This window comes from Ambystoma mexicanum, chromosome 1q (assembly GCF_040938575.1).
Source record: "Ambystoma mexicanum isolate Mex_15411 chromosome 1q, UKY_AmexF1_1, whole genome shotgun sequence".
Lineage (NCBI taxonomy): Eukaryota > Metazoa > Chordata > Amphibia > Caudata > Ambystomatidae > Ambystoma > Ambystoma mexicanum.
Genome location: NC_090922.1, coordinates 594491834 through 594511255, shown reverse-complemented (window position 1 = coordinate 594511255; position 19422 = coordinate 594491834). Strand labels below are relative to the sequence as shown.

At 47.7% G+C, this 19422-nt stretch overlaps 1 protein-coding gene across 3 annotated transcripts in view; it reads left to right on the top strand.

Moving 5' to 3' along the window:
- Nucleotides 1-19422, top strand: part of DARS2 (aspartyl-tRNA synthetase 2, mitochondrial) — a 530183-nt gene that overhangs the window by 86947 nt on the left and 423814 nt on the right. For 2 of the 3 annotated variants that reach the window (XM_069641110.1, XM_069641109.1), the window contains exon 2: nt 5702-5931. In XM_069641110.1, coding sequence (XP_069497211.1) covers nt 5730-5931 — 202 coding nt within the window. In that variant the 5' untranslated portion in view covers nt 5702-5729. Of the gene's footprint in view, nt 1-5701; nt 5932-19422 lie in introns of those variants that run through there. The other variant, XM_069641111.1, reaches the window with a different exon arrangement.

The following is a 19422-nucleotide window of genomic DNA, read 5'->3' as shown; positions in this document are numbered from 1 at the left end:
AACATTTGTCCCAGACATGCCATTCACTGCCTTCATAAAGAGGAGTGGGAGCTAGCTTCAAGTTGAAACATTGTATATCAATGAGGTGGTGTTGTTTTTCCTGCCCTTTCTTTGCTTTGTTACCATGCCTCTTCACACGCCTGCTCCAATTAGCTCTCGTCAGTATGCACTGCCAACACACGAACTAAAATAGGCAGGGTGGATCCATGGGGCCTTTTAAATCTAATTAGGCTGGCCATGGCAGGAGTAAGGTGTTGCCTCCCCCCTTACTGAGTTGCTTCCATGTACTCCTGGCTGTCACATTCCAGCTAAATGTGACAGGGAGGACTGCGCCTGTAGGCTGCGTCCCCCAAGAGTACACATGACTATGTGTTTGTTGTGCTGCCAGCATAGTAAAATGTGTGCGAATTAGCCCCCCACACATTTTCTGATATTGATCTCCCATCATTTCTAACAAAATTTAAAAAATAGCCCAGTCGAACGCACACTCCCCGTGCGGATGGTCAAATTCCTTACAGCCTTTTTCTTCCCCCATTTCGATTTTGTGATAACCTATGTCCCAGGTGCTCGGAACATAAACGCTGATGCCCTTTCACGATCATTGGGGCATGACGTGGTGTCCAATACGGCGAATGCTTACATTTATTTTATTTATTGCATGTGTTACACACCCAAACCCTGAGGTATCATGGCGTAAGTTACATGAGACAGGCTTAACTGGTTACCGGGAGAATTACAGTATATAATTTCGGTATAAGAACTGTGATGCCTCGGTTCAGGCATAGCATGGTTATTGTACAGTACAGGCAGTGTAATTCGAGACATGGCATAGTTATCATGCAGCACATAATCGTTCCCAAACATTTCCTACTTGCAATACGACCTTGTCAGGGCACCATTCTTCGTGACACTCTGGCAGACACTGCCAGATCTTATCTATTGCTGATGTCTGGCATCATTGAACAAGATGGACTCTAGTTCTATTCTAGACACTCGTACGTGCCTACTGCGGTCCTTCATGATGCCCTCTTGCATGGTTTCCATGACTCTCATGTTGGGGTTCATCGTGGAGTGAAGGCCACCCAATTGCATGACAATTCTGGTGGCCTGGATGGGCGAATCAAGTATGTGAATATGTGGACTCTTGCCCCGTCTGTGCCTAGATTAAGACAGTACATTAGAAACCTTTGGGCCTGTTGCAACCCCCTGAAGCATCACCTTTTCCTTGGCACACCATTGCCACTGACTTCATAGTGGAATTGCCTCTGTCTAAAGGATACACTTGCATCATGGTTGTCGTTGACTGCTTCTCCGAGATAGCTCATTTAATTCCGTTTCACAAGATCCCTACGGCAGTCCAGATGACGTGCTTTTCTTCATAAAGTATACCGCCTTCGTGGCTTCCCTGAAAAGATACTGTCTGATCGAGGTGTCCAATTCATCTCATCATTTTGGACGCATTTGTGCAAACATCTGGGCATTCAACGGGCCTGGAGCTCAGGTTGCCATCCCCAGATCAATGGTCCGAGTGAGCGGACCAACCAGACACTTGAAGATTACCTGTGCTGTTATGCAAATTCTACACAGAACTGGTTAGCCCACTTGTATGTCGCAGTAGTGAATTGCAACAACGCTTTGCACACGGCCATCGGTCAAAGTTCATTCATTTGTTCATATGGAATACACTCCAAGGTTTTACCCTTTCGTCAGATGCTGCCTAGTTATGAGGAATTCGACCATCTGCACAGTGGGTTTGCACTCGCCTGGGCTTTTTTGAAATTTTATAAGATATTGAATGATGGTAGAAAAACCTCTGGAAAATGTTTGGGGCTAATCGGCACACATTTTCTTATGCTCTCCGCACAACATAAACATAGGCACGTGTACTATGGGTGGACACAGCCTACAGGCGCAGTCAGTCTTTCCTGTCATATTTAGTTGGGATCTGACAGATGGAGTACACAATGCATCTCAGAAGGGGCAGGGTATAAAAACCTTTCTTCTGCCATGGCCAGCCTAATTAACTATCGAAGGCTCCATGGATCCGCCCCGTCTGTTTACCCTCTGCAGATGGTGGCAGCAAATAACATACTAATAGAGTATACTTCAAACAGGCCCACATGGGGCCTGGCTGCAGAGGCTAAAACAAAGGAGACGGGAAACCCCAACACTCTTTTGATATGCACCGTGTCAACCTGAAGCCAGCTTCCGCCTTTGAGTATCAAAGGCAGTGACCTGTCATGTCTGGGAGTATGTGTTTACAGTAGGCAACTGCGCAGGGGTACCACATTCAGAAGATACGAGTATGTGGATTATTGGAGACAGAAAGTCTGTTCTCGCCGTAGCTACAAGAAAGACCTGCCACTTTAATCGCGAACCACAGAGAGCTTTATTAACCAGAGACGCTGTGATCCATAACGGACAGGAAGAGGGGAGGGCTTAGTATTACATGTTTTCACACCTTTACCTTTTCTGTTGCAAATCACTCTGCTATACCTCATGCATACAGGAGATTGTCGGTGGGGACCCATGATTGGTTCATTAAGGTAGGCTTTTTAGCCTATACCAACTACTGGGGCCCATTTGGCTTTAAAAGAGGGTTGAGCCCCTCTTTTGGGCATATATCGTCTGCAGACTTTGCAAGGAGTAACAAGAAGAACTCAGCGTTGGACCTTGGCTGAAGCCACAGTCTGCCTTACATCTTCCAATGAAGGAAGGCCAGGACATCCAAGAGGGAAGCAAGATCCCTCCCCTAAACATCTCCAAGGGACCAGAGGGAGAGACTGAATCCAGAAGACCCTCCAGCAGCTCCGGAACCGGTACCCAGCCAGCACACAGTGTGCCCTGCTAGTTTCTGTAGCAAGCTTCCTAGGTGGGAAGTGCCAGAGTGTCTATGAACCAAACCAAGGACAAGTGCCTGAAACACTCTCCTCAGCTTTGGGCCTTAAAGGACGACACAAGCCCAGTGAAGAAGCTAGGAGGAGTGCATCGACAAGCATCCACTGACGTTTGCCTTAAAGGGCATTTTTGACTAAGTTGAGCCCCTCAAGCTGCAAACAACTGCGCCACTCACTGTTACGCCGCAGTCACTAACGCTGTCTGAGTCGCCTCAACCAGTGCATCAGACCCGCCGATCAGCACTGAGAAAGCGAATCCTGACCCTGAGCCGCTGTGTAGGCCAGCCTGCAGCCGTCCATCCAGCCTCGCTCGCCGAATTGCCTGCTGCCTGATATCTGCAGCTGTCTCCTGTCTGTAACTTTGTCGCTGATGTGGCAAAGCACCCTGAAACCGACACAACGCTGTTAAGTACCAAGAACTTAAACAAGGTACATTATGGTTCTGTACCCTTGGTCCCCCTTCGAAAGCTAGTGACATTTTACGACCCTTTGTGTGGAAACCAAGTATCCTTGAACTATTGCGATTAATTCTATTTTTGCTTTGTTGCAACTAACCAATGATCCACGACCTTGAGGAGATTATCCTGCTGTTCCGTCCAAGTTACCAAAATTGGACAAGGATGTTTATAATTAGATTGGAAACACAATTGCTTGTGTTTCCAATCTGTTCGGATCCCTTCTGGTGACTGAAGGTGTGGGGCTGATTGAGGGTTTAGAAACAGATATTCATCCTTGGACCACTGGTGCCCTGGAAGTTGATTCATCACACTAGTGCCATACCATCTGCTGTTGACATGATGCTCCAGATTCAAACCCAACATCGTCTGGCCAAGGAGACTTTGGGGGAGGAACAGAGTTGCATGAAGGCCCAGGCTGATAGGCATACTCGGTTGCCAGTCTTCCAGGTTGGGGACATGGTTTGGCTATCCTCCAAACACCTGCCTGTCAGTAATCTACCCACTAAATTGACACCCTGTTATTTTGGGCCATTTAAGATTGTTAATCACTGTCCGGGTAGCTTTTCGTTTACAGCTACCGTCTTCCTGGCACATTCACCCTGTTTTTCATGTTTCTCATCTGAAACCCTACTTACCTGATTCTTATGGACGCTCCTGCTTCCGTCCACCACCTCTTCTTCAACAGGTTGTTCCTGAATTCAATTTGCAAGAAATGTGTGACTTGCGGATCTGACGTGGGGTTCTTCAGCTCCTGATGACTGGAAGGGCTACCCTGCTTGTGATCGCAATTGGGAACCACGTTCACTTGTTCATGCCCCACGTCTGGTACGTGAGTTCTTTCTCTGGCATCCCCGGAACCCGGGGCTCTGGAACTTACTGAGGGGCATCGTTTTAGGCCACTCAACTTTTTGGGTCAGCCTCTCTGGGTCTCAGCTTGGCTGCTTTATCCGCACTGGCGCCTGCCACGGATCGCATCTGTATGGACATCAATGGGCATGGCCATCTTTGATAAGCGGCGCATGTGCGGGCCTCCGTGTTCGGAGCTCTGCGCATGCCCAGTGCTCATGGCGTTGCAGCAGTACCGGCATGCTCTCCAAACCTCTTTTACCCTGTGACCCATATTAGCCCTCATTTGTTGCCGGTTCTCTGTGTCTCAACTGGGTTTGTCCCCTGAACCGTGCTACACTCTTGAGGCCTACCTTGAATGGTTCCTGCTCTTGTTTCCCTTGTTCCTGTCCTTTCTTATCCTTGGGTACTGCCTCCTTTCCCTTCCGCCTTGATTTTCGCTCCTCCCTCTTTTTGACTGCTCTCCCTCTCTCTTCTCTTGTCCTCTCTCTCTCTCTCTCTTGCCCTCTCCCTCGCTTGCCCTTCCTCTCTCTCTTGCCCTCTCTCTCTCTTGCCCTCTCTCTCTCTTGCCCTCTCTCTCTCTCTCTCCCTCCAGACTTCTAAGCGGACTGCTGAGATCCTGTGGGCCATCCTGGTCGGTGCTTACATCACGTTAATCAGGGAAGCGCCATCCCATCGCGTGGGGGTGTTGGTTCAGAACGTTCCCGCTATTCATTTAGGGCGGTCTTGAGTTGACTTCCCGCTCTAGCTTTCGTCTATGCCTTCTCGGCAATCTGGCTTCTTCACCCTAGCAACAGTCCGGAATAAGAGGTATGCTGCGCCAGCGCGACGCCTTGTATGACAATGAGGAACACGTTTGTGAAATTGTGGTAATAAATGGGTCCTGTAACTACTAGAGTCAAATGAGCAGGATGAGTTGTGCTGCAGGTATTGCTCTCGTGGTGTTGCACAATGTCCTTGAAGACAGCTATGCACAAGTACTCTATTAAAGTGTGGGAATTCATATGCTCCTCTAGAGTAGCCTGTGGCCTGCATCATACCTGTAGTTATGGACCCAATCCTACTGTTAGAATCGGCGACTGGTGGTCTCCTACGCATGACCATATCTCGAAATAAAACTTCTAAATCGTAAAGCCATCCAATATGAGAATTAATAGTGTTATTTATGTTATGGTCTGTACGTCTAATTCCATTGACATTATTTTCTGTTTTAGCATAATGGAGTATTTCCTCAAATACAACAGTAAATAAGGCCAGAACTACAAAGGATAGCAGAAATTCCGTGCCAACGACTAATTGTACTTCTACATATGTGTACATAACTATAAAGAAACGTCTCAGACAGACAAACGGAGTAATGAGACCTCTTTTTTTTATTTAATGCATTTCAGTCTTCTGCATTTTATGAAAAATACAAAAATGTCTGGAGTGCAGTCAAATACTATGATGTTGGTTCTGCTGGTATGTACTATGCTTCTAACATTATATCTCATCATTCAGAAATTCAGTGTGGAGCGGATAAGAGTGAATGCTGCATGCAGTCAGACACCTCCATATATCGGCTGACCCTGCTAACATGGCCTGCAAAATGTTTTCTCATCTTGGCTTCGGACTGATTATTCAGAGCTTGTCCAAGACTTCAAGAATGGTGACCTACCGGAAGTTAATCTTGGCACAGAAGAGGAGTTTCTCTTGCAGCACAAGATGGAGGAGGCACTCTGGCTCCCCAGGTGAGGAACAGCCCTTTTGACCCCTTTTGTATCTGTGCATTTCCATCCGGTTTGCTCATTGTTACAGGGGGAAAGTAAAACCGGTGAGAGGGATGGGGTAGAGAGAATTGAAAAAACGTGGATGGGACCAGAGTGGGATTGACCGCTTTAAACAACAGCAAAAAATGAAAATGCATTAAGCTGTAAACGTACAGATGTAAGGGCATGGAACCCTTTGTTTTGAGTGCATAAACTAGTATTGCACGCTAGCCTTTTATTTGGCTTTGTCCTTACACGTTTTGGAAAACATAACTGCTGCCAGAAGTGTCTTGAGGATGTGTTCAGACGTCCCCTTTAACTTCGGAGTTGGAACAGAGTTATTATATTTTTTTTTTGAAAATTTATTTTAGCTATCGGCATTTACAAATAAATCCATAAACTACGATATTAGAGTTCTTAGCGATGGTGTGCAAGTGCACGGCTGTTACAAGAACAGTTCTCCTAGTGTAGTGTAGTTGAGCAACCTAGAACATGTTCTCTGAGGGATAGGGCGGAATGGATGGTTTGCAACCACACATCAGACGACTCGATACATACAAGCCAGTCCAAATGTGCAAACAATAATCCCACTATAATAACAGACCTTGTATCTGGAGGAAAATACTCAACCCGTAGCCAGCCTTGATGTACCATTAAGGTTTAATAAATGTGGGTCACACATTTACAGTAAGCTGACTGTACTTGCAAATGCAAATCTTTATAGTATTTGCATAAAATGGAATCTCTCTCAAGATACAAAAGTAAACTTTTAACCATTGTAAAACAGAAGGTAGTTTTTCAGGGAAATCCTGTTTTAAACAAGCATTTAGCGGAGTGGCTGATCCACAAAGTCCCCCTCACGGAAGTGAGGGCAACAAGAGAGCTAGGCAGCTCGAGAGGGCAAATAGCCCACACCGGTTGAGACACAAAATGCCCCACAAGGGGGTGAATGCAACAAGAAACCCAGACGGTCTGAGAGGCTGCATAGTCCACGCAGTACTGAGAAACCAGGCACCCCAATGAAGGGGTAAGAGCAGTGCAAAGCTGAGAGACTGAGGAGCCAGCACGCCCGTGCCAGGCAAAGAGATAAAATAACCTAGACGAAACTGGAGGAGTGAACGAGAGAGTGAGGCTAAATCTAAATCCAGTTAATACTGTACAAAACAATAGCCGGTTTACAGGGCAGGTTACTCCAATTGAGGAACAAACCTTTTCAATGGCCAGACATTTCGGTGGGGTCTGGAATCCCCTTTTCATGAAAGACAGAAAAGACATAAGATTTATTTCGAACAGTTCCTCCAGGTCGAGGCCTGAAAGCAAAGCCAGAACTTTGCCGTTCAGGCCACAAAGGTGGGGATGTCAGGAACCAGTCACCACAAGCCAAGAAATGTGGGAAGTAAAATTTTCCTAGAAAAGTTTGTTTCCTTTTGTTATGAGTGGTCGGGTTAGATAGTGTTGATTGGGTTTGGATGAAGGACTAAGTTTCGTTTCTGTAAGAAATCCTGACCCGCACCAGTTTCTTTTCTTTTTTAAGCATAAGGAAAACCATCATCTTTGTTGCAGGGATAGGTGAGGCATTTTGTTTCCTTAATAAAACTTCTAAGTTTGAGCCATGTCTTCTTGTCCATCTCCTATATCTAACTCGCCACAGCCCCATCTGAACAACGCAGTCTCTGTTCAAGAGGCAGAATGCAAAGCTAATTACTGCTAATGAGGAAGGATATTGAGGAGGTGGCCGAGAGGTGGTGTAGGGTGAGTAAGCAGAGGTCTCCTTTATCAAGTATTTGTATAGCATCATTGATAACTTGGATGGCGGCAGTCTGTGCTTCAGCGTCCTCGGGGTCAAGTCTTCGTTTCCCCAATGTTGGTAGATGGGTGACATTTTCTTAGCATCTGGGAAGATGCCTTGTGTGAAGGATGGGTTGACAACTTTGAGAAGTGGTGGGAGTGGTTCCCCTGTAGTGCTCTTCACAATGGGGGAGGCAGGATGTCTTCTTTGTAGGTGGTGGGTTTAAAGGGTATGAGAATGTTGGTTACGTTAATTCAATCCTTGATATGTTGTCAGCTGGTATGGGTGGTGCATACTGTGGTGCGTTTTAACTGGTTAATGTGAAACCCTATCATGTTTAACTTGCCTGTAAAGAAGTGTATTGCAGTGGGTTGATAGAATGCTTCAGAACGTGGAAGATCTTTTCCCTTGTTGGCCCAAGTAAGTAGCCCTATGCAAGGCTATGGGTGAAACGTCTACATTCTGAGTCTTGGAGAACAGAGGAGCCTAACGAAGACCCATAAACTGAGGGTGTTCCCACAGAAGTGTTCCAGATGTCAAAGTTGATTCACCACAACAATGAACTGGCAGTTACAGAAAGGTCTGGTGTCAGCACTGTTTAGACTCCACCTGCCCAGACTGCCCTGCTCACGGCTGGCGTCTTCTGTGGCGCCTTTCACAAAGGGTTTCTTGCAGGATTACAATACCCAGAAACCCACATGCAAGCAGAGTGTGTTATCTTTGTGCATCTGCTCTCGCCGGGTGAACGCGCTTCAATACGATTATTAGATAAAGCGTGAGTAATAAATCAGGAGATGAACGCGGAGGTGTTTACAGGTCTTTAATCAAACCAAGACTGACTCCCCGGGCGGTAACCCCGCCTCTCGCATCACGTGGGGCGCAGCCCACTATCAACTGCAGTAAACAGAGGACTGTTCCTCTGAACGCATACTAACAATAGAGGTAGGACATTACATCTCCCCCCTCCTTAACTAAACACTTCAACGGTATTCAATTAACTTCTTCAATCCATCTGATGGGTCTGCGGATGACCCTCTTGGATGGGCTGCGTACCTGGGCTGATTTTGCCGGTGTGCTGTCACTTTCACTGCCACTGTCATCAGCGTCTCTTTCCTCTTCATGATACTCAGAGTCCGTATTTGACGAGTCATCTATCGCTGTTGTTGAGGTGTTGATGGTGTTGTCAGTGGTGTTGAAAGCCTTGAAAAAGGATGAATTTCTGGTGATTGTGCCACTTGGGCTGACGGCAGTTATCATTGACCCTTGGATGTGAGTCACTGTCATGGGGTCTGGCTTGAAAGCAGGCATGTCCTTCGTGACCTGCTTTTGCCGTACTAGTACTTGGTCACCAATGCAAAGAGTGCTGGGTCTGGCGTGTCTTCTGGCATCTGTGTATTTCTTTATCCTGTCCTTACTTTCTTGATCTTTGCTTCTGGCCTTCTTTGTGTGCGTGGACTCATCCTTTGCTCGCACATGGTGTGGAAGTCTTGTTTTGATGACGCGCCCGAACATTAGCATTGATGGGCATTCACCGGTTGAGCTATGCGGTGTGTTCCGATACTCTCGTAGTAAGGTACAGATGGCTTGCATGAACGATCCATTTGTGATGGAGCAGATTTGTAGAGTGCGTTTAAGGTTTCCCATGAAACGTTCCACCATTCCATTTGCCTGTGGCCACAGTGGTGTGACTTTGTGGTGTTGGAAACCTAGATGTTCTGCGAACATGGCAAAGTCATGGCTCGTGAAAGGAGGTCCATTATCGGATTTGACTCTGGATGGGATGCCATAGTCAGCAAACGTTTTGTCCAGCGCGGGTATGACGGATTGTGCACTGGTTGAGTGAATGAGATGTACTTCTGGGAATCGCGACATTTCATCAATGATCACCAGCACGTATTTGCCGTTTGCCAGCGGCCCAAACATATCCACTGCTACCTCGTCCCACACTTGCAGCGGCATCTCCGATGTTTTGAGAGGTTCAGGGAACGTGCGCGGTGCCACTGCCTGACATGCTAGGCATTTTCGTAGTAGTTGTTCTACCCGTTCGTCTATGGATGGGAACCATACCTTTGTTCTGAGTTGCCTCTTGGTCGACACTATTCCTCTGTGTCCTGCATGGGCGATGTCTAGTACCTGACCTTGGAGGGTTTCTGGAATGACTATTCTGTTTTCTTTTAATAGTAGTCCTTCCGGCGATGTGGATAGAGTATGGCGGATAAGTTTGAACGTGCGAAAGTGTAGTTCCTCTTCCGTGGATAAGGAAGATGCCCCTTTTGCTCTGATCTGCCATTGATTCGATTTTAGGCAGGATTGCACTGTCTGGAGCAGTACGTCCTTTTGGGTTGCTTCCAGCAGTTGTGCCGTGGTGATACATTTGGGTAGCGCACTGCTGATCAGGTATCTTAGGTATTGGTTTGCTTTGTGTGATTGGCGCTCATCTTGAGCTGGAAGTGGGTAGCGTGATAAGAAGTCTACGGGATTGTTGTCCTTGCCCGGTCGATGTATTATCTTGAATGAGTACTCTTGTAGCCTCAGACCCCATCTGGCAATTCGTGGTGGCATTCTTGCTGTCGGTTTTCCATAGATGGTGGTGAGAGCTTGGTGGTCTGTGACTATGGTGAATGGTCGTCCATACAGAAATAGATGATAATGCTCGCACGCCCACACTACCGCTAAGCTCTCCTTTTCAGGTTGGGAGTAAGCGCATTCTGTCTTGGAAAGGCTACGGCAGGCATAGGCTACAATTCTCTTTGGCGAGTCAGGTGATGCTCCGCGCCTGGATTGTGCTAGGATTGCTCCTAGTCCCACGGGGCTAGCGTCTACTGTGAGTTCCGTGTCAAAATCAGGGTCGTAATATGCCATGCATGAGGCCGTTGCGATTCTTTTCTTGATTTCTTGGAATGCTTCTTCACATGTATCCGACCACTTGAATTCTTGATGCTTCCCTGTTAGTAGTCGAAGGGGCGTGCTCACTGAGGCGAAATCTTGTATATATCGGGTGCAATAGCTCGCCATTCCCAGGAATGAGCGTACCGCTGAAGCTGATGTGGGTGTGGGAGTCTCAACTAGTGCTTGAACCTTTTCCGGATCTGGTTTCAGGCCATCTTTTGAGAAGATGTGTCCAAAAAATTTGAGAGTGGATTTACTGATTCCGCATTTGTCCGGGTTGAGTGTGAGGTGGGCATTTTCTAACGCCATGCAAACTCTCCTCAGTGTGTCATTATGGCTCTCTTGCGTGGTGCCGAAAATTAAAATGTCGTCGGAGTAATTTAGACAGTTGGGGATGTGTTTTATTACTTGATGGATTTCATTTTGGAAAATTTCGGCAGCCGACGATACCCCAAAACTGAGCCTTTTGTATCTGAACAAACCTAAATGCGTTGAGAAGGTGGTGATATACCTTGAAGTAGGGTGCAGCTCTAGCTGGTGGTATCCCTTATTTAAGTCTAACTTGGAGAACACCTTGGATCCATGCAGTAGGTGCATCATATCGGTCATTCTTGGAGCCAGATGTCGTTCCCGCTCTATGGCTACATTCGGGGCCCTCATGTCTACGCAAATGCGAATGCTGTCCTTGTTGTCTTTTTTCGGCACGGGTACAATGGGAGATACCCAGGGGGTTGGTCCCGATGCTGGCTCTATGATGTCCTGCTGCAATAGTGACTGAATCTCGTCCTCCACGTGTCTTTGTATGTTTAGGGGTATGCCTCTGTAGTGCTGCGCTGTCGGGGTTATTTGAGGATTGATGTGTAGCTTTATTTGTTTGTCCTTTAATTTTCCCAACCCCTTAAACAGGGAGGGAAACATTTGTTTTATCATGTCCTTGGGGCTGGTCGTGTATGCCGACATTAACTGATACATGATTTGAATGAGTCCCATTTGAATTGCAGACTTGAAACTCAAGATGCTGCCGCCTGGTACGTCCCCTTTTATGACATATATTTTAATCTTTTGATTCTTGTCTTTGTACTGACAGTGTGCCATGAACATCCCTTGGCAGTTGAGAGGCTTGTTGGAACCATATGAATATGTTAGTGTGTCTGCTTCCTTCAATGACTTCTTGTAGTTGAGACGTTCATAAGTCTCATCGTTTATGACATTAACTGTTGCCCCCGTGTCAATTAGGAATTCTTTGTTTTGCCCATTTATTTGTAGTAGCAACGTGGGACTGTATTCCGCGGCAATGCTGTTTCCAATGGCATGCACGTATCCCCTTTTCCTGTCCCCACTGGATGAGGATGAGTACGAGTTTCGTCTTCTGAGAGGCGAATTTTCTAGGTGTCTGATTTTCTGTCTGGACGATCTCCTTTGTGAGTCATGCCTGGTGCTAGTATGGCTCGCGTGTTCTCTTCTTTCTTCTCGCCTTCTCCCCTCTCGTGGCGTGTCGCGGGATGAGCTTTGAAGATGGTGTCTGGATACTGTGTTTGACTGTCTCCTGCGAGATCTCGGGCTTTCTCTTGTTGAAGGTCGGTCTAGCCTCCTCGTGTTCCTGTGCATTTCAGTCGGCTGGAAGAAATTTATGTTTCTGCACACAGATTGAAAGTGGTTTTCACCTCCGCACTTGTCACAGTTGTGTCCGATGGCAGGACATGGACCGACATGCGGAAATTTGAAACCGCACCTGTAGCATTTCTTTTGTTCAGTAGGGTGTGATTCTTTCGATGTTCTGATGGGGCATAACGATGCAGTGGAAGCGGACTGTGTGATTTTGATGTTATCAAGTGATTCTGTCTGTTGCATGAGGGCAGCATCAGCTCGTGCTAGTTGTAGTATCTCTTCTAATGTCCTGCTTTTTTGCAATAGTTTCTTTCTGAATTCCTGAGATGCGCAGCCGGCAATGGTTTGGGACTTTATTGCTTCTTCCGTTGAATATCTGTCAAAATCACAATATTTTGCTCTTTTTCTTAGACGCATTACAAAGCTGTCCATATTTTCACTGCTGTCCTGTGTGGAGGTGTGGAAAATATGTCGTTCATAGTCGACATTTCGCAATGGTGCGAAATATGCATTTAGAGCATCAATGATACCTTGAAAAGTGTCTGTGTTAGATTCAGGCATTTCAAAGACGAGAGTGGAGTAGGATTCCTCTAAGTCGGCGCTCCTCCCTTACTCCTGATGCGTCTATGTAGACATGCAGCTCTTTGAGCCATCTGGTCCATCTGGGGGCGAGGCTGCTTGTATCTGACATGTCAAATGGTGGCACAGCTAGTAGTTGAAGTGATTCTGAGCCATAATCCTCTTTATGAGTGGCTTGGCGAGGTGTGGAGCTGGAGGAGGGGCTCAGGGTTCCACTGTCCGGGTTATCATCAGACATGTTTGCTTCCTAATCACTGCCAGTGATGCCTTGTCTGACTGCTATTGACATGCAGTTTTATACTGAAGACTATTGGGAATGAGATTGGTTGTGTGCAGGATATTGTCTTGGTGAGGCACCGTGCTTTTATCAGAAGCACACGCACGTGGTTGGGCCTGTTAGCCTTGCCGTGTGTTTCAAAGCGGGCCGCGTGCTTTGTAGTGCACGCACACGTGGCTGGCCCTTGATGTTAGTGTTGCATCAGAATTCCACGTGCTGGGCCTGAAAACAGTTTTTTAACTGCGTGTCGGGATGCACGTAATGTTGCAGCAGGTCTCCACGTGTATTACGCGGCGCGCGTAACACGTGGGTTGTCGATTTGTACCTGCTCGGGTGAACGCTGGTAATGAGCCGGGCTTCTTGCTTGAGCGGATGCTTGCGCCGCGTGCGTAGTGAACGGCTCCGGTGCTGCAAATCAGGCGGCAGGAGTCCTGGAGTCCGTGACTGACGGCTGGCAGGACCTTCTGGCTCCGGCACCGTTTCAAGAAGACCTCGTCGCCATTGTTATCTTTGTGCATCTGCTCTCGCCGGGTGAACGCGCTTCAATACGATTATTAGATAAAGCGTGAGTAATAAATCAGGAGATGAACGCGGAGGTGTTTACAGGTTTTTAATCAAACCAAGACTGACTCCCCGGGCGGTAACCCCGCCTCTCGCATCACGTGGGGCGCAGCCCACTATCAACTGCAGTAAACAGAGGACTGTTCCTCTGAACGCATACTAACAATAGAGGTAGGACATTACAGAGTGTAATGATGCCATCGCGCTACAACGTTGTGTTCCGGACATAAAATGGAGGCTGCCTTTCCCACGGTGCTGAAACGGCATAAAAAGTGCAGAATACAGAATACAGGCACGGTGCTTCTCAAAAGCAGCTTTTGCTCTGTGAGTAGCTACTTCTGCTCTCCTGGTGTTTTGTGTTTGTGTGTGGGGGGGGGTCTGTCTCTCTGACCTGTTTTCTCACCACTTGGCCTGCTTTTGGATTTTACTTGCTAGACCGTGGTCGCATGTTGGACTTGGATCTTTGGTTTCTTGAACGTGCCTGTTTCACTGGATTGCTTTGGGATTTTCCTTGTTGGATATGGTTGCCTATTGGATTTGGAACTTTCGTTTATGGACTCCGTCTATCTTCTTAGATTTCTGCTGGTACTGCGATTTGGACACCACATTCTGGAACACTGTTACCTGTTACTCCCCCGGCCCCTGCAGCAGAAACCCTGTTGACGCAGTAGAACCTAGTAAACGCGTGCGCCTACCTCATGTCGCTGCCCTGCAAACGCCCAGAAGCAGGATTCCAGACCGGAATGCCATAGTAGCAGCCACAGATCTAATGGAGTGAGCCATGGGTCTGCCAGGGAGAGGCCTGCCAGCTTGTTGATGGCAGAAAAAAATGCAGTATGAAATACATCTGTCAATAGAAGGTTTAGACAGTGCTTTACCAATTCCAGATGGACCACACGTTACAAAAATCTGTGATGTGTGCAGCAAGAATTTGGTGCGCGAGACGTAGCATTTTAAAGCTTGCACTATGTCTAAAATGTGCACCGAGTGCTCTGCCAGGGGTAACCAGCAATCAAAAAAACACAGGACCTGGTCCGATCACGATTTATGCACCCTGGACCTGGACTTGGGCCCCCTCCCAACTCCTGATTGTAGGTGGCGATGCAATGACTTCCTTAGTAGAGACCCAATATTTAAAGAAACCCTCTCTGAAGCCATCAAGGATTTTTTCGAAACCAATGACGCAGACGGGATGTCACAAAACGCGGTTTGGGAAGCTGGGAAGGCCAGAATAAGGGGAATCTTGATATCAGAGGGCGCAACTAAGAAAAGACTCAGGTTGCTCAGAGAGGGAGAGCTAAGAGTAGACCTCACCCGGCTGGAGCGATCCTTGAGAGAACACCCCACTAATAGCGACGACACAGTCATGAAGATAAAAAAGATGAGGGAAGAATTGAATGATATCTGGAACGGCAAGGCACTTGCACAACTGAAATATCGAAAGCAAAAATTATTTAAGAAGCGGGATAAGGCCCACATGATGTTAGCCAACAGACTCCGAAAATAAAGATTAGGCAGAGCAGTATTTAAAATGAATGAAGAGTTTGGCACCCCCCTAACAAATCCGCAAGATATTGTTGACCGCTTTTCCAGATATTACTCGAAACTGTATGCGACTGAGGCTAGCGGTACCCCCTCATTAATTGAAGAATATTTGCCCATCCTCCCTCGCCCGCCTATCTCGGAAGATCACATAGAGATGCTCAATGCGCCAATCACCGCAGTGGAGGTACAGGGAGCCATTTCGGCCCTTAAGGCCGGCTCAGCACCAGGGCAGGACAGATATACGCCAGCCTTTTATAAAAACCAATTCTAATACACTCTCCCCTTTTTCGCCAAACTTTTCAATTCGACTCTAACGTTGGGTCAAGCCCCCAAGTCCTTCACTGTATCTATAATTATTGTCATTCCCAAGGAAGGCAAAGATTCCTCCGAATGTGCATCATACTGGCCAATCTCCCTAATAAATGTGGATTCCAAAATGTACTCCAAAATTCTTGCTACCCGTCTGGCCTTAGTCCTTCCCCAACAAGTACACTCGGATCAAGTGGGATATGTGAGAGGTAGACAGGGAGCAGATAACATCCGAAAGACCCTGGACCTTATGGCCACACTTAAAAAAGCAGGGGACGACCCACTTCTACTATCAGTGGACGCCGAAAAGGCATTTGATCGTGTGGAATGGCCATTCTTGAAAGCAGTCTTAAAATGGGTAGGGCTGGGGGCCACCTGGATACAAGGAGCGAAAGCACTCTACCAATCAGCACACGCAAGAGTCTCCATTAACGGAATCTTCTCAACCTTCCTTAGCCTCACGCGAGGCACAAGGCAAGGGTGCCTGCTCTTTCCCCTCATTTATGCCTGGGTGGTGGAGCCCTTTGCTCAAGCCATTCGATCAAACTCCACAATTAAGGGCATCCTCCGAGGTGGTAAAGAATATAAATTAGCAATGTTTGCCGACGATATCCTCTTGTATCTTACCCAACCACTAGACTCCATTCCCGCCTCATTCCAAGAATTATCACGCTACGGCGCCCTTTCGGGCTTCCGTGCCAATCTCCAGAAAACCATAGCAGTCCCATTGAAAAAGAATGAGGAGCTATTAAACCTCCTTAAAACAAACTGAAGCTTCCAGGTGCAGATAGATTCTGTCGGGTACTTGGGAGTAAATATTACAACCTCTCTCACAAACTTCTTCGAGGCTAACTATACACCCCTGTGGAATACTATACGAAAAGATATAAGCAGATGGCTCAAACTGCCCATGTCTTGGGCGGCGCGACTTACCACCTTTTTGTAGGTTGTACTACATTGATCTCACTTCTTTTCAATGAAGCTCCCTTATTACAATCACACCACCCATACACGTCTGGTAAACCAATGAAAAGCCCAAACCCTGTTACAGTAGGAAACAACCTCTCTCAGAATCCCTGTTTTCATGTTGCCCACCAGTATACTCCCAACCATTCTTCTCTATGTCCCTATGATTATTTTTTCCTGAACACCCAGTCTACCTTCACAAAACACTACTGTTACCACAATCCCCTTTATTCAGTTCATGATCCCTGCTGCTTCATAAACCCTACCAATCCCGTCCCTGTCATTTTCCAAACTCAGTTGAATGTGACCAACAACTACAGTTCCCAAAAACCCTCTTACTAATTTCACAAACCCTACAAAAACCACCCTTCCGCGATCACCAGAAACCACTCTAGTATGAGGGTTATAATCCCATACAACACCTCTTCCTCTCTATATCCCGTAGGCTACTCTAACCCCCCTCTCTTCCAACACAAACACTTTTCTGCACCACGAAAAACAGACTAATTCCAGAGCTGTTCATCTGTTTGTTTTGTTTGTTTTGTTTGGGCATTTATATAGCGCTACAAACCCTCAGGTATCTGAGCGCTGCTTATTTCCCACAGTGTGTGGTGCACATTTATCGACCTCGGAAGGATGAAAGGCTGAGTTGGCCCTGCTGGGATTCGAACCTGCGTCAGCAGGCTCTGCACGATGTCAAAGCGAACGCTCTACTCGCTGTGTTATCTGACCATCTGACGTGGCCTAACCCAAGGGCCAGAAGGAGTCAGGAAATTGACCAGAATCACACACAGCTGACCGTCCTTTCCCCCCAGGGATAATGGGTGGAACACGAGAGCACAGTACCAGCAAGGCAGACCGTGCGACGTGAGCGCTAACTCAGCACGGCACTTGAAGAGGAGGAGAACGACGGAGCATACCGAGAGGGTGACGAGAAGAGAAGCGACTTTGCCCTTTCCGAGCAAGGCCCGTGACCCCTCTGCAGAAAGAATCGTAAGACCGCAAACAATAGCCAGCGTGTGTTGCAGCAGATGTCAACGGTACACAAGAACCTCCTCCGCTGATTACCAAGCCGGGGGGAGATGCTTGTCCCCGTGGTACCAACCTTGACACCAAAGAGAAAAAAAGCCAAGCATTTCATTTCAGCCGGTGAGTCGAGGGGAGAATTGATAAGAAACAGACCTGTTGAACAAAAAGTAGCAAACAGCTAAGCTGAACTTTGAAAGGCTTTAAGCGCTATTGATGGAAATGGGGGGGAAACCCAGCAATAGAGCAGTCTGGCACCACACCGGTGCTCACGCAGGAAGCTCTGGGCCATTATTCGATTGTAAAAACTACCATAACCAGAAGGCCTTTGGGGGAAGAGGGGGGCAAAAAGGGGTCAAAGTGGTCATAGAGGGGTCTTGTAAAATCCTCTGTATACTCGAAAGTCTTTGACCGACAGTTCATTATGAAGTTGAAGTGAAGCCTTTATCGGAATAATTGGGGAAGTGAATCCCGCATTGTAAGAGTCGAATGAGAAAGGTACAATTGACTAGATTGGCAAGAGTGAACCCGAAGGAGGGATGTCCACAGTGAACTGTTTAGCAAAAGTTGGCAAGCGTCAACCTGGCTGAGGGATGACGGCAAGAAGGGGCGAAGCATGATATGATATGATATGATATGGCATTTGTAACGCGCCTATACACAGGTGTTTCAAGGCGCGACGAGGCAGGGAGGGGAGGAACAAGGGGAGACAGACAACGATCCTACTAGGCCAGGTGTCATTCAGATCGCGCAAGTGCAGGGGTGGGGGGAGGGGGAAAAGTGCAAGGGGAAGGGGAGGGGGGAAGTGCAGTACAAGGTAAGTGGCGTAAAGTAATAAATAAATAGGGCCAGCTGGTGGCAAGTGCAAGGTAAGTGCAGAACAAGTGCTGGAAAAGGGGGGGGGGCTGTAGGGATACAGAGACAGTCCCGCAGTGCAGAGGGGTTCCAGGGCATCAGTGCAAGTGGAGAGTGGCTGGGCCCAGGACCGAGGCCGTTAAGAGTGGTCCAGTTGCAGAATCAGTGCAGTTTCAGTGAAGAATATTAGCTGTTCAGCAGGGGAGAGGGAGAGAGAAAGCAGAAGCAAAGAGGAAGGTTTTGAGGTGCTTCCGGAACCGGAGTTGGTTCTCCTCAAGTTTCAGGGAGGCAGGAAGGCTGTTCCAGAGGGAGGCCCCTGCCGCGGAGAGAGATCTACCCCCAGCTCGTTGCTTCGAGAAGCGGCTGACCCTGAGGGAGTTGGAGGCGGATGAGCGAAGGGCTCGGGAAGGAAGATATTTGGGAAGAGAGAGTTGAAGGTATTTAGGACCCAGGCCCCAGAAGGCCTTGTGGACAATGCAGAGGGTTTTGAATTTTATCCTCGCAGCCACTGGGAGCCAGTGTAGAGATTTCAGTCCTGGAGAGATACGGTCCCTGGGCTTGAGGCCAAGGACAAGTCTCGCAGTTCTGTTCTGGATGAGTTGCAGAGGGCGGAGAGAGGAGGCAGGCAGATTAAGATAGAGGCTGTTACAGTAATCCAGCTTCGAGAGAACCAGGGCTCGGGAGACAGTGAGCTTCTGGGGGAAGGAGAGGAAGGGAAGAATACCTCTGAGGAGGTGCAGCTGGTAGTGTGACTTCTTAGCGACGTCAGAAATATGAGGAGAGAAGGAGAGTGTGGAGTCGAAGATGACCCCAAGGTTTTTTGCATTGCAGGTAGGAGCAGGGAGGGGGCCAAGGGAGGCAGGCCAGAGAGCTGCAGGGAAGGGGGGAGTGGGTGTACCGATGAGTAGAATCTCACTCTTACTGGCATTAAGGCAGAGGCCATTGGTGGCACACCATTCCTGGATAGCAGACAGACAGACAGTCAGGGATGAGGGAAGGAGAGGGGGAGGCTGAGGGTAGCCTGAAAATGAGCTGGGTATCGTCCGCATAGCACTGGAAATTAGGGCAG